The 14,455-nt window shown below is 38.6% G+C and overlaps 1 protein-coding gene across 1 annotated transcript in view; it reads left to right on the top strand.

The window, feature by feature from the left end:
* The window catches only part of LOC121314714 (dolichyl-diphosphooligosaccharide--protein glycosyltransferase subunit STT3B-like), a 66,353-nt gene extending 57,353 nt beyond the window's left edge, over positions 1-9,000 (top strand). Inside the window, exons 11-16 of the mRNA XM_041248282.1 lie at positions 1,406-1,593; positions 4,184-4,355; positions 4,785-4,958; positions 5,643-5,756; positions 6,092-6,304; positions 7,803-9,000. Of these exons, the coding sequence (XP_041104216.1) occupies positions 1,406-1,593; positions 4,184-4,355; positions 4,785-4,958; positions 5,643-5,756; positions 6,092-6,304; positions 7,803-7,883 (942 nt within the window). The 3' untranslated portion in view covers positions 7,884-9,000. The remainder of the gene's footprint in view (positions 1-1,405; positions 1,594-4,183; positions 4,356-4,784; positions 4,959-5,642; positions 5,757-6,091; positions 6,305-7,802) is intronic.
* The last annotated feature ends 5,455 nt before the right edge of the window (positions 9,001-14,455 follow it).

Raw genomic sequence — 14,455 nt, 5'->3', positions numbered from 1 at the left:
AAATATCAGAATTCCAGAAAGCAGCAGTAATAGTTGGCAATGATTTCATATCTGTTATGCAACCCAAACTAAAACACCTGTACATCAGGAATTGGATTCAGCTTAGAGAAATAGGTGGGGGGGTGGGGGACAGACAGAAGCTATTTTTATATTTGAATAACTCCCAAGTACTGCTTATTATAGTTGTACTCTTAGTATGTTACTTAAATTTACCAGCAAATGTGTTCCAAACTGCACTGAAAGGAACATTTCCTTAAAGCATGTTATACATTTGTTGAGGAGAGGTGGGGTCACAGGGAACCTTTTGTCTGTCTTGAAGAACTTTGGTGAACCAGTCAAGCTACAAGGCTAGATCTGCCCCTGTTAATCACTAATCGATTGCTAAATAAAAGCAAAATCCTACTGTGACAGAAATACAATGATTCTTGGTTGTAAATCTTCATCTTCCTCCTGACCTGTGAGGGCACTAAGCAGCGAGAAGAGTTCCTTGAACTGGCTGGTCTGACAGTTCTTTCTCAGGGTTCAAGGGAAGTCGGCCAACCAGGAAAGGGGCGAGACTCTGATGCAATAACACATTGACCTGGATGGGAAACGATGTGGCAGCCGCAGATTGGAGATGCAGTTGCACTTGTTTACCAAGGGGTTATGTGTGGCAGCATAAAAGGGGACGGAGAATCGTAATCTGTTGCTTCGCTTTGGCTTGTGTTTATGAACCGAGAAGGACTGTGAGAGACCCTGTATCCCTTGTTTCAGTATTGTGAGCGTTTTGTTTGTTTGTCTTTGTGTAATTTGTCTTGTTTGTAAATCACTAGACGGCTAACACAATTCCGGAGCTGTCGCTGAGGGCCAGTACTAGCCGGAACAGCACTACTGTCACAAAATAAACTGTATCACCCACCTTGAGCACTACTGCACGCACCCAGGACTGGTGACCGTGTCGGTATTGTTGTTGGGCAGATACATATTATTTATTGTTTAGGATCTAGAAGGTCATTCTAGTCTACCCCGTGCAGTACACATTGCTGTGTATTGCCAGGGGATTATTGTTTATTGGTAACCAGACCAGGACAAAAATAAGGCGCACTTTCCAAACTGGAATACAAGGCTCTGTCTGATTTAATTACTGCACTGCTTCACCTCTGCACCTGCTTCAACTCAGCCACTTTGTCACACCTACAAATTATATTCTACTTTTTTGTGTTTTGTGCGATGGGTAAATTTTTAAGGGACAAGTAGATTCTTCTAGCATTTTGTCCCTTGGACAAGTTTTTTTCAACAGTTGCATACCCTTGAACGTGCAGATTTGTGATTGTCCTTATACGATTTCTGTATACTATGAATCAATTTCTTTGCAGATTGTATGTGTTATATTTTCCCATGAATAATGCAGTGTCTCCCTCTGCAGGCTGGCAAGGTGAGAAAGCATGTATCTGAACAGGAGAAGATGGAGGAAGGACTAGGCCCCAACATCAAGAGTATAGTCACCATGCTGATGCTTATGTTGTTGATGATGTTTGCTGTCCACTGCACTTGGGTCACTAGCAACGCTTATTCCAGCCCTAGTGTCGTCCTGGCATCTTACAATCACGATGGGTAAGACATTGAATAGTTGTGTGTAGAATCTACAACTTTAAAAAGGCTAAAGAAACTATGATTAAAACTAACTAAGACTATTGCTTTCTTTGGTTTAACTAGCCGAAATGTTTGTCTGTGATATAGTTTCTTTGTTTTACCTTCTCTCTAGTTCATGCGTTTCAGTGCAAGGTTTAAGCTGGGCAGGTAGATCTTTCTGGAAGCAGAAAGCTAGGCTATTAAGCAGGAAGGCTGCTATTTTAAATTGTTTGTTTGGCTGTGGTCTATAGTAATTTAAAGCGTGCACACTTTTTCTCCCAGGAAATGAGACATTGCACATCATTTTTAGTTTTGAAAGGGTCCAGATTTTGTTTTTGAAAAGCTTCTTGTCATCTATGTCTCTTGATACTTCCTGTTTTTTGAGTATTTGTTAAATAAAGTACTTTAACATGTATTACTGTATTGGTAATTTGTATAGTAACACAAGGTGTAACAGCAGGTTTGAAAGTGTACTGAAGACAAACAGAAAAGAAGGGTGACGGCAACATCTTGTCAAATGTAGACAACGGCATACAAATAATAAGATTTATTACATAACTTTGTACAAAGCTTACTGTGACTGAATGCTTAGTGTTCAGTCGTCCTCTGCATTGGAAACTCTGATTTAAACAAAATAGTAAGCACAATTAATATCATGACTATTTGTCTATAGCAGCGGTTCTCAGCAGTATTGATAAATAAAACAGTCAGCATCAACAAAACTAATATTGAGTCGTTGGTTATTTTTAATACACAATACCATGGCAAGACAGTTTCTATAATTAGCGATAAAAAGAAAACATTGTTTGGATAAACCCAAATCTGTAAGACAGGGCTCTGTGCTGCTGAGATGTACTTGTTTTTCAGTAATGCGAATGCAGAAACACCTGCTTTGAGCTCATGAGTGCTTTCAATGCTGCAGGTGGTAGCTCTGGGTATTCTTGTCGCACAGAAATCTAAAGGTTAGCAAGAGGTGTTTGAAAAAGTCTGAGCTTAAGTGTCTCGTCGCAAGAAAAGGATTAGCAATGCTTCTCCACACTGCAAGTGGCAAATTAGTTCTTAAGTCATTTCTGCAATAAAGGGGTTTCTAATCCACCCTTCTGATTTTTCAATCCTTTTCAGAGGACAACTCGAAATTGCAACTGAAGGCTGTCCCGATGGCTGGCACTGATGGGTTGTAAGCCATTCTTTGATAAGGAACTCTCATCCAAAAAGTCGTCCAGTGTAGGAAATGTTTCCAAACTGCCACATGAGCATACCACAAGGACAGCTTTTTGATCCAGCTTTCGATTTTGTCAGTGAGAGAATGGACAGATGTATCTCGTCCTTGGAGTGACGTCTTAAGAGTATTTAAGCAATCATAAATATCTGCCAGGTAGGCTAGCAAAGCAAGCCATTTAGCATCTACGGACTTTTCGGTGAGCACAGAGTCCTTGTCGGAAAGAAAAACTCTCACTTCCTCTCTGAGCTCAAACATACAATTTTGAGCATCATGAACCGAGACAGCCAGCAAATGCGTGGTAAAGTAGCTGATGGTGCTTTTCTTCCAGCTCATCACATACAACTCCAAACAGACATACAGTTGTTGGACAACTCTTGCTGCAATTGACAATGCAAAAAAAATTATTGAGCACTTGTTTCAAAACAGATGGCATTATTTTCAGCAAGGACTTGCCTGTGTATCATGCAGTGAGTCCAAACAGCTTGTGGTCCAACAGGCTGCACTCTGGTGACTAACCCGCTGTTTTTTCCTGTCATGGCACGAGCACCGTCATTGCAAATTCCTACACAGCGCTGCTATTCCAAGCCAGCATGGGAGAGAAAACAATGCAAAAGAGCAGAGCGGTTTCCCTGTAGCATGTTGAGGTACTGGCTGGCAGAACAGTTTTTTCATCATTCTCAGATCTAATGCAGGTCAGCATCTGAACAGCACCTGGCAGATCAGTCGTCCACCTTTTCAATAGCAAAAAAAATAAAAAATCTTTGCTTTACTGTGATGACTGCATGTTCGTACATGTCAATAGCTATACTGTGAATATGCCTGGTAATTGTATTAGACTGCTGCATTTTCCTCAACATAATGGAAACCGTTTGCTTGGCAAACAGTAGAAAAAAAGGTTCTCAAGTAGTGTGGGTTTTACCAGTTTTGGCTATTCAGTGTGACACAGTATAAGATGCATGGGGAGCCTTCTTGTGAGTTGCAGTCAACATCTTTAGTACTTTCTTCTGGCCCCATAGCTGTGTCTGCCTTTGTTGAAAAAAAATCATAAGGTTTTCCTTGAAGAGAACTTTGCTTTGTCTTAAGTGCTGCAACATTTTCGATTTGGTTTTACACTCTTCTTGCCAGCACATCCCCACACTGTGGCTGTGGCTCCTCTTCGCAATCGGCCCATGTAAAACTGAACCCCAAATATTTTGGATCTCATTCAGCTTCTTGCTGCTGCTCTGAGCCTTTGCTTTTGCTTACGACTTCCCTTTCCATTATTGAAATATAAAAGGTGGTTGAGGCCCACAGTTTGATAACCACTGGTCTATAGGAAGAACATGACAGACCCATTTTATTCCTTTTCAGCACGCGGAACATCTTGGATGATTTCAGGGAAGCGTACTATTGGCTTCGGCAGAACACAGATGAGCATGCACGAGTGATGTCATGGTGGGACTATGGTTATCAGATAGCAGGGATGGCCAACAGGACGACTCTGGTGGATAACAACACCTGGAATAACAGTCACATAGCGCTGGTAAGCTGGGCGGGACTAGAGACATGTATTTATTAATGAGACTACTGCCGACATATCTCAAAGGGCTGTTCGTTTTTTATCTAAGGTTTTTTCTGTGTTAAATGTCCTGCTCTTTTAAAACCTTGGGACCAGCTTGGATTTTAAGAAACAGCCATCCTGGTGTTTGGGTCTTTACCATGTTTCAGTTTTGTGATGCAGTGCAGGTCATGTTGGAGCATTTCAGTCCAGGTCTTTGTTCTAACCACGTCCTTAGTTTTTAAATGTAATCGGTGAAACCAGGTCCTAAAGGGCTTGATCATTTCATGATCCCTATTAGACCTGGAATATGTCAGCAGATGTGGGTGGATTGTGTGCAGATCATGATTTTTGGCTCTGTTGAGATTGAGGGAACTGGTTCTGTTTCTCATGGCTCTGGTTTTTGCTTCTCAGGTTGGAAAGGCCATGTCTTCGAATGAGAGTGCAGCTTACCAGATCATGCAGAGCCTGGATGTGGATTACGTGCTGATCATCTTCGGGGGAGTGATCGGATACTCTGGGGACGACATCAATAAGTTTCTGTGGATGGTCAGGATAGCAGAAGGAGAGCACCCCAAAGACATCAGGGTGGGAAATTACATCCTTTTTTAAAAAATATTGATGCAATTGTATTATATTTATCCCCCCGCTGTGTTGTATACATCTGGACATAGTGTATAGGGTATTGTAATGTTAGCCAGTACATGAGTCAGATGTGGTGTGTCTCCCATCATGACAGTGACTCGAGCAGAAGTATCGGCATTTATTATTGTGTCCAAGATCCGATGCCTGCTGCAGAGAATATTGAACTGGGAACTGAAAACATGGAAAAATAAATAAATAAATAAATAAAATAGTCCATGTGGAGGAACATACATTTCCACAGAAGTGTGTAACAGATATTGTGTGTTTTATTTTCAACCCGTCCTCCAAATGGACTAATGATTTATTTATTTTATTTTTGAATTGCAGTTCTTTGAAATATTCCATCTGCTTGAATTTTTTTATTTATTTTTTTGTTATGCTCCCAAGTAAAGGTTGAGCACTGAAGATTACCACTGGGTTTATTACCCTCTGCTGCAGACACGGCACGTTGTATTCAACGGGTTTAATGTTCTGTTGCGTATCCCATTGTTTCCCATGGTGTAGCACAGTAAGCTTTTGGTATTGGTATGCATTTGTTTTGTTGTCTTTGGTGCTAGTTGGTCCTGTTTAATAAAAATCCAGTGTTGGAGTTGAAGTGCTCATGATTTTTGTTTTGTTTTATTACAGGAAAGTGACTATTTTACACCCCAGGGTGAGTTTCGTGTGGATAAGGCTGGCTCCCCCACCCTGCTGAACTGCTTAATGTACAAGATGTCCTACTACAGATTTGGAGAGATGCAGGTATGAACTTGGATATGGGGCCATTAGTTTTGTTTATTTGGTTAGCGCTGTAGGGAGCAAGTGCAAGCTTTCTCCTGGCAATTTGAGCAATGCAGTCCCCAGAGAAGGCTTTGACTGAAGTCGAAGAGCCCTCTTAAAGTCAGTTCCATTTTACATTTACAAGGTCATGTATGTGGCAGATTGATTGGCTAAATAATGGAAAGGGATTACATGGGTTTCTGCCTGAATAGCTTTTTTGTTGTTTCACCAGGTTACAGGCAGGCATACTGTGGCACTGGAAAGACCCTTATTTGATGCTTTATTATTCCTGATAGTTCTAGCGTTTCCTTTCACAGCTTGATTTCCGGACGCCCCCTGGATTTGATCGCACGAGGAACGCTGAGATTGGAAACAAGGACATCAAATTCAAGCACCTGGAGGAGGCCTTCACCTCCGAGCACTGGCTAGTCAGGATTTATAAAGTGAAGAAGCTGGACAACCGGGAGATTCTGGATCACAAACCTCGGATCACCAACACCATTCCCAAACAGAAGTATTTATCAAAAAAGGTGGGTTTGACATGACAAGATCACCTTGGCGAAAGTTTAGAAGTTTTAGATTCATTCCGTGTGTTTTTAAATCTGCAGAAATTCAGATTTGTAGTAGTGTAGGTGTTTTTTTTGTTCTGTTCATTATTAGTTTTAAATGACTAAGCTTAATTAGCAAATTATATGGGGTTTTTTTATGTTTTATTTGACTGTCCCAGGTGTGATGCTAGACACCCCATTTGGATGTTTGATCTCGCACACAATTACATAATCAATAACTCATTGTAAAACCATCAACGAACACCGACCTCTCACGTATTCTTAAAATGGACAATCGGGTGAGATTTATATTTTTTACAATTTCCTTGGAAGTGTGTTCCTAATTTGACGGGGCAAGTTTGCTGATGGAGATCCTTTCCAGTAACCTGTTGGTATAATATAGGCGGGGGTACTTCTGATGGTCATGTTATATATTATCTCAACCACTGTGCATACATATTTTACTTTTGTTTAGCAGCTCAAAGTGAACTGCAGAAAAAAATAAAACACAGAATCTGTCACGTCCGTACTGTCCTCCCGTACGCAAGCGTGATTTCGATTGATTTAGTGGATTTCCACTCTGATATGGGTGGGTGAAGCAGCGGTCTAGTGATTTCTGCCTATGGAGAGCGCTCTGTGTTGCTCATTAACTTTGCTGTTTTAACTTCTGGCATACTTGAATACTAATCAGTGAAGCACACTCTTCTGTATTTTTTTTAGAAGTATAAATGCTCTGGTAAACATTACACAATAATCACAATACTGATTTGTTTATGGTTTTTGCAATAGCAGCTGGCTGAATTTGTTTTTGGTGTTTTTGAAGTGGATGTATTTCATCCTTTTGAAAAGTAGGAAGGAAGAAAATGTAAGAGCACAGGAAGAGCATAGTCATTTTATTGTTGGCTTTAAAAATCAATAACTATCAATGTTAGTTATTACAGTTTTATCTTGAGTTAATGTTTTTGATTTTGTAACCCATTTTAAATGGCACACTATTGTGCTGAGATGGGAAGTAAATGGTAATGTGCTAAACATTTACAGTGCAGGCTATTTTGTATTTATAATAACTTTGGAAACATTAAAACTTGTATTTGCTTTCTATTCAGCAAAGATATTCCCTAAATAATATCTTTTAATTTTGTGCATCCAAAGACATAAGAATTAAGCCAACTGTTTGGTATTTTGTCCTAAACCAGCAGTTTGTCAGTCTCAAACTGTTCTGATATATTCAGTTGAGTGAAAGTTGTAGGGGAACTTATACTGAAAACTCCAGACAGAAGTGTTAATAAGAAGTTTAAAATTAAAAAAAGGTTGAAAACCCCTGCCAATAGCCGATTTTATATTAAGTCCAACACGTGAAAGCATTGGTTTCCTGGAGTAGTAGTCCAGTACATACAGCAAAATAACAGGACATTATAACAAATTTTAATGTGTTGAGATGTATGCAGTTTAACTACAAATCGAACTTTATTTTTGTTAGATTGCCAAAAGGAAGCGTGGACACATCAAGAATAAACTAGTTCTGAAGAAAGGCAAGAGATCTAACAAAAAAGCAGTTTAAAAATAAATAAATAGCAGTCATCTGGAATCCCTGACTGTCTTTGCCTTGAGCTGAAGTCCTATTCTACAAAACAGTGGGGTACAGAACTACCATCTCTTCAGAGTTTATATGGAGATTCAGATTGGAGCTGATAAGAGAAATGCATTGGTTTGATGAGGACTACTCTGTGTGTGTGTTTCTCTCTCTCTTTTTTTTTTTTTTTTTTTTTTTTTTAAACTTGAATGTGCTGGCAAGGCAGAAAGCTGCAGCCAACCACAATTATTTTGTGGCAAATATTATATAATCCTATAAATCTACAAAAAAAAAACAGTTAAATTGGACAGATTGCACCAAAGAACCCTCTCTTATTTTGTACTCGGCACATGTAAACTTGTTACCTTTTTAAATAAAAACATCAAATCATACTTCACTGTAGGGTTCATTTAAAGATGTGTTCCAGATGTGTGTACTGACAAAGCAATATACGAAATGGAGGAACGTCATACGAGCGCTAGAGTTGTACTGTGTCGTTTTTAGGTTTATTTTGTCAGTCTTTTCTAAAAAAAAATGTTTACCAAATGTAAATATGTTATCTAAATAGGGTTATATAATATATTGGATTTTTTTTTTTTTTTTTTTTAAATATGCATAATGTTTGTTGCTTTTTTTTTATAGCAGTTACTGCTCTCCTATTCCTTGCCAGAATAAAACAAAAAGTCTAATTGATGTAATAACCTCTACATAACCTGCTGCTGTGAAATTACTAAGACTGACCAAACCTAGTAAGGTGTGCTTTTGAAAGCTGCATTCTTTTGCATAAAATGAAATGTCTGTTAACCTTAAAAAAAAAAAAAAAAAATTGCAGGCCAAACAGGGTCTGACTAATACATACAGTGTATCTATCTGCCGTCAACAGCTTTAATAGCAAGCCTAACTATCCCCATAAATATTGCACGTCTGTATATTATAATAGGAAGAGAGCTGTCCATTTTTGAAAAGGTGACAAGTCTACAAATCTCAGACTATGTAGGAGAGTAGAGGGTTTCTAATGTAATTGTTCTCCAGTTCAATACTGCTTACATCTTAGGGGTTTTTTGTGTGTGTGTGTGTGTGTGTTTTTTTTTTTTTTTTTTTTTTTTTTTTTTTTAACCTTTGAATTTAAGCCTTTTTCTTCTTTTCTAGTGTGCTAATTTGACTTGTTGTTTTTCTTAAATAAATAAGTGTGCCAGACTGAGATCAGTAATAGCTAAATGTGGAACTACAAACACTCCAGCAGACAGCTCGTCTCAGTAAACGACTTGAGAAGTCCTTGCAGCGTGTTTAAACAGATAGCAAGATGATCAATTTCAGATTTTAGTGGGGGCAAATGTTAGTGACATCCTGTAATTAAGATGTAAAATGTTTATTCCATTTAAAAAAAAAAAAAAAAGTGACAGTGTAAAAAGATGAACGAACCTTTTGAAATATACAAAAAGGAAGTTAATTGGATATGTTATAGTCTAATCAATATGTTTGGTTTCTGAAGATGTAAAATATTCTTTTGAAAAGCTTTTTTTAAGCTTTTTCTGTCCCACACTCCCCCTCCCTTATATTTTGGTGAATTCATGCTACAGGCATCTCCCATTCTCGATAAGTTGACCAGTATTGGGAGCTTTTTCTTTACCCAGGATTACTTGTTTTTTTTTTTTTTTTTTTTTACATTGTTGCTTAAAGACTTCAGACCTGTTCAAATGTAGACAAAATAAAGTTCAAGTTTATGTAAATCAAGTTTGTTGCTTTTTTTTATTTGTGTGTGTGTGTGTGTGTAATTATATATATATTACACACAGTACTGTGCAGAAGTTTTAGGCAGGTGTGAAAAAATGCTGTAAAGCAAGAATGCTTTCAAAAATAGACATGTTAATAGATTATATTTATCAATTAACAAAATACAAAGTGAGTGAACAGAAGAAAAATCTACATCAAATCCATATTTGGTGTGACCACCCTTTGCCTTCAAAACAGCATCAATTCTTCTAGGTACACTTGCACCCAGTTTTTGAAGGAACTCGGCAGGTAGGTTGGTCCAAACATCTTGGAGAACTAACCACAGTTTTTCTGTGGATTTAGGCAGCCTCAGTTGCTTCTCTCTCTTCATGTAATCCCAGACAGACTCGATGTTGAGATCAGGGCTCTGTGGGGGCCATACCATCACTTCCAGGACTCCTTGGTGTTCTTTATGCTGAAGATAGTTCTTAATGACTTTTGCTGTATGTTTGGGGTCATTGTCATGCTGCAGAATAAATTTGGGGCCGGTCAGATGCCTCCCTGATGGTATTGCATGATGGATAAATATCTGCCTGTACTTCTCAGCATTGAGGAGACCATTAATTCTGACCAAATCCCCAACTCCATTTGCAGAAGTGCAGCCCCAAACTTGCAAGGAACCTCCACCATGCTTCACTGTTGCCTGCAGACACTCATTCGTGTACTGCTCTCCAGCCCTTCGGTGAACAAACTGCCTTCTGCTACAGCCAGATATTTCAAATTTTGACTCATCAGTCCAGAGCACCTGCTGCCATTTATCTGCACCCTAGTTCCTGTGTTTTTGTGCATAGTTGAGTCGCTTGGCCTTGTTTCCAGGTTGGAGGTATGGCTTTTTGGCCGTAAGTCTTCCATGAAGGCCACTTCTGACCAAACTTCTCCGGACAGCAGATGGGTGTACTAGGGTCCCACTGTTTTCTGCCAATTCTGAGCTGATGGCACTGCTGGACATCTTCCGATTGCGAAGGGAAGTAAGCATGATGTGTCTTTCATCTGCTGCAGTAAGTTTCCTTGGCCGACCACTGCGTCTACGGTCCTCAACGTTGCCTGTTTCTTTGTGCTTCTTCAAAAGAGCTTGGACAGCACATCTGGAAACCCCTGTCTGCCTTGAAATTTCTGCCTGGGAGAGACCTTGCTGATGCAGTATAACTACCGTGTGTCTTGTTGCTGTGCTCAGTCTTGCCATGGTGTATGACTTTTGACAGTAAACTGTCTTCAGCAACCTCACCTTGTTAGCTGAGTTTGGCTGTTCCTCACCCAGTTTTATTCCTCCTACACAGCTGTTTCTGTTTCAGTTAATGATTGTGTTTCAACCTACATATTGAATTGATGATCATTAGCACCTGTTTGGTATAATTGTTTAATCATACACCTGACTATATGCCTACAAAATCCCTGACTTTGTGCAAGTGTACCTAGAAGAATTAATGCTGTTTTGAAGGCAAAGGGTGGTCACACCAAATATGGATTTGATTTAGATTTTTGTTTTGTTCACTCACTTTGCATTTAGTTAATTGATAAATATAATCTATTAACATGTCTATTTTTGAAAGCATTCTTACTTTACAGCATTTTTTAACACCTGCCTAAAACTTTTGCACAGTACTGTGTGTGTGTGTATGTGTGTGTATATATATATATATATATATATATAATATATATATATATATATATATTATATACACACACACACACACACACACACACACACACACACACACACACACACACACACACACACACACACACACAGTGCCTTGCAAAATTATTCAGACCCAATTCTCATATTACTGAATTACAAATGGTACATTGACATTTTGTTCTGTTCAATATTTTATTTTAAAACACTTAAACTAAAAATCAATTATTGTAAGGTGACATTAGTTTTATGTTGGGAAATATTTTTAAGAAAAATAAAAAACTGAAATATCTTGCTTGCATAAGTATTCAGCCCCCTCACATTAATATTTAGTAGAGCCACCTTTCGCGTCTTTTGGGGTAAGTATGTACCAGCTTTGCACAGTGTCTGAGTGATTTTGGCCCATTCTTGGCAGATTTGCTCCAGGTTGTTCAGGTTGATTGGACGACGCTTGTGGACCGCAATTTTCAAATAGTGCCACAGATTCTCAATGGGATTGAGTTCAGGACTTTGACTGGGCCACTGTAGGGCATTCACCTTTTTGTTCTTGAGCCACTCCAATGTTGCTTTGGCCTTGTCCTGTTGAAAGGTGAATTTCCTCCCAAGCTTCAGTTTTTTAGCGGACCGAAGCAGATTCGCTTGCAGTATTTTCATGTATTTTGCACCATCCATTCTTCCTTCAATTGTAACAAGATGTCCAGTCCCTGCTGATGAGAAGCATCTCCACAGAATGATGCTGCCACCACCATACTTCACTGTAGGGATGGTGTGTCTCGAGGCATGGGCAGTGTTAGGTTTGAGCCACGCATAGCGCTTTGAGTTTTGGCCAAAAAGCTCTATCTTGGTCTCATCTGACCACAAAACCTTTTCCCACATCACAGCTGGGTCACTCTCATGCTTTCTGGCAAACTCCAATGTGCTTTCATATGGTACTTTTTGAGTAACGGCTTCTTTCTTGCCACCCTCCCATACAGGCCAGTGTTATGCAGAGCTCTTGATATGGTTGACTGGTGCACTATTACTCCACTCCCAGCCACTGAACTCTGTAGCTCCTTCAAAGTGATTGTTGACCTCTCTGTGGCTTCTCTCACACGTCTCCTTCTGGTTTGAGTGTTGAGTTTTGAGGGACTGCCTTTTCTTGGCAGTGCCTGGATGGTGTGATGCAGCTTCCACTTCCTGATTATTGATCCAACTGTGCTCATTGGGTATCCAAACACTTGGATATTGTTTTGTACCCTTTCTCTAATCTATTCATTTGTATTACTTTATTCTGTAGAATGCTCTTTGATCTTCATTTTCCTTCACATTCACAGCCTTACCAATGATCCTTCAACAGTGGGGTTTTTATCCAGAAAATGTGACAGCAACTTTAATGGTTCACAGGTGGAGGCCAATGGTAAGGTAATTGTGTCCTCGTTAGGGTAATTTCTTTCATCGGTGCAAACTGGGAGCTTCCACAGCACAGGGGTTGAATGCTTATGCAAGCAAGATATTTCAGTTTTTTATTTTTCTTAAAAATATTTCCCAACATAAAACCAATGTCACCTTACAGTAATTGATTCTGAGTTTCGGTGTTTAAAAATAAAATATTAAACAGAACAAAATTTCAATGTACCATTTGTAATTCAGTAATATGAGAGAATTGGTCAGGGGTCTGAATACTTTTGCAAGGCACTGTATATAGTCAGATTAAAAAAAGTTACATTTTTAATACAGTACTGTTTTAATAAAATAAAATGTATTGTATTTCGACACAGTTCCGGTACTTTTCTCTATAGAGAGAACCTTGACTTAAGAATTAACTAAAAACATTTACTGATCTGTTATGAAAATGCTTAGGTAGTGCCAGACCGCTCTAAATTCGGTGCCTAGGTATCAATGAAGCAATATATTTTCTGTTGGGAAATCAAATCCATTGAATGCGCAATAGGAACACAAAAATTGAAAAAGTCTGATTCCCTACATACAGATTTTGATGGTACACCCTAATTTGGAAACTAATAACCAGCATGTATTTAAAATGTTTGCAGTCAAATCTCCTGCATAATAGTCTTATTCAGCCAGTGGCCTTTGTGATGCAATCAAGAGAGCATTAGGGGCTTCTATTACAAACTACAGTACTACTTTAAGAAAGCTGACATTTTTGTAATAAAAATGCTGACGAAAACAGCTGACAACCTAGGACGGTGGCCATCTTTTAAATAAACAAATAATAATAGTGTTATAGTTGTATATATATGAGACACATGAGTTTTTATACATAGGCTAGGTAAGTATGGGTTTGTAGGGGTCTGATTGCTTTTACTGTATTTCTATATGCAACATTTACAGTAAGTACAATTTTGTGAAAACAATAGCTAAGCATAGTTCTTATTAAATAGTAAACATTAAGGACATAGTAGGATGTTTTTTCAAAAAGAAAACCAGTGAGCTAGACATCACTTTTGCAATGTAAGTCCATTTCTAGCCGTATCATTTAGTTAAAAAAAATCCCCAAAAGAGGGCAGCACACTCTCAGTAGCTTTTAATAAATGGGATAGGATTTGCATGCCATGAAGTTACACAATTGCATATGGTGATAGGAATATACTGTAAGATCCCTGCTGTGAAATTCTCAAGAGGATTCTACATGCCTAGACTCCTTGTTACATTCACAGACTCCATTTTACATAAAATCTCATGCCATACAAGGAATACTGTAATGCTACTGCAGCCATCTTACAGGTTTTCTGTCTGAAGAGTTTCTATAATGCTGCCTTTTTGTTATTTACAACAGTTTGAAATATGAGCAAATATATGAGCAAATACATGTTTGTCAATATTTTTGCCTCCTCCATTTTAGCTGCTTCTGTCATAAACAATCATTGTAAATTTCAAGCAGCCTAACTGATCCAGTCCAAAACTAATAATTTAAAAAAAACATGTCTTATTACACAAACATTTTATTGCTTCAATATTTTCTGCATGAAATATTATCTATTTATCTATAGATAGCAACCTTAATGAGATACCTAAATGTTAAGCTGGTCAATTTTATAGCAGGCAAGGGCCAGTGCGTCAGACAGTAATACTTAATAGGCTGCCAAGAATTCTTCCACTTGGAGCTCCAAAGTTCTGCTCCCTACAATGACTTTAGTTTCAGTGGATTTCC

Source organism: Polyodon spathula, chromosome 4 (assembly GCF_017654505.1).
Source record: "Polyodon spathula isolate WHYD16114869_AA chromosome 4, ASM1765450v1, whole genome shotgun sequence".
NCBI lineage: Eukaryota > Metazoa > Chordata > Actinopteri > Acipenseriformes > Polyodontidae > Polyodon > Polyodon spathula.
This window is presented reverse-complemented; position numbering and strand designations above follow the sequence as displayed.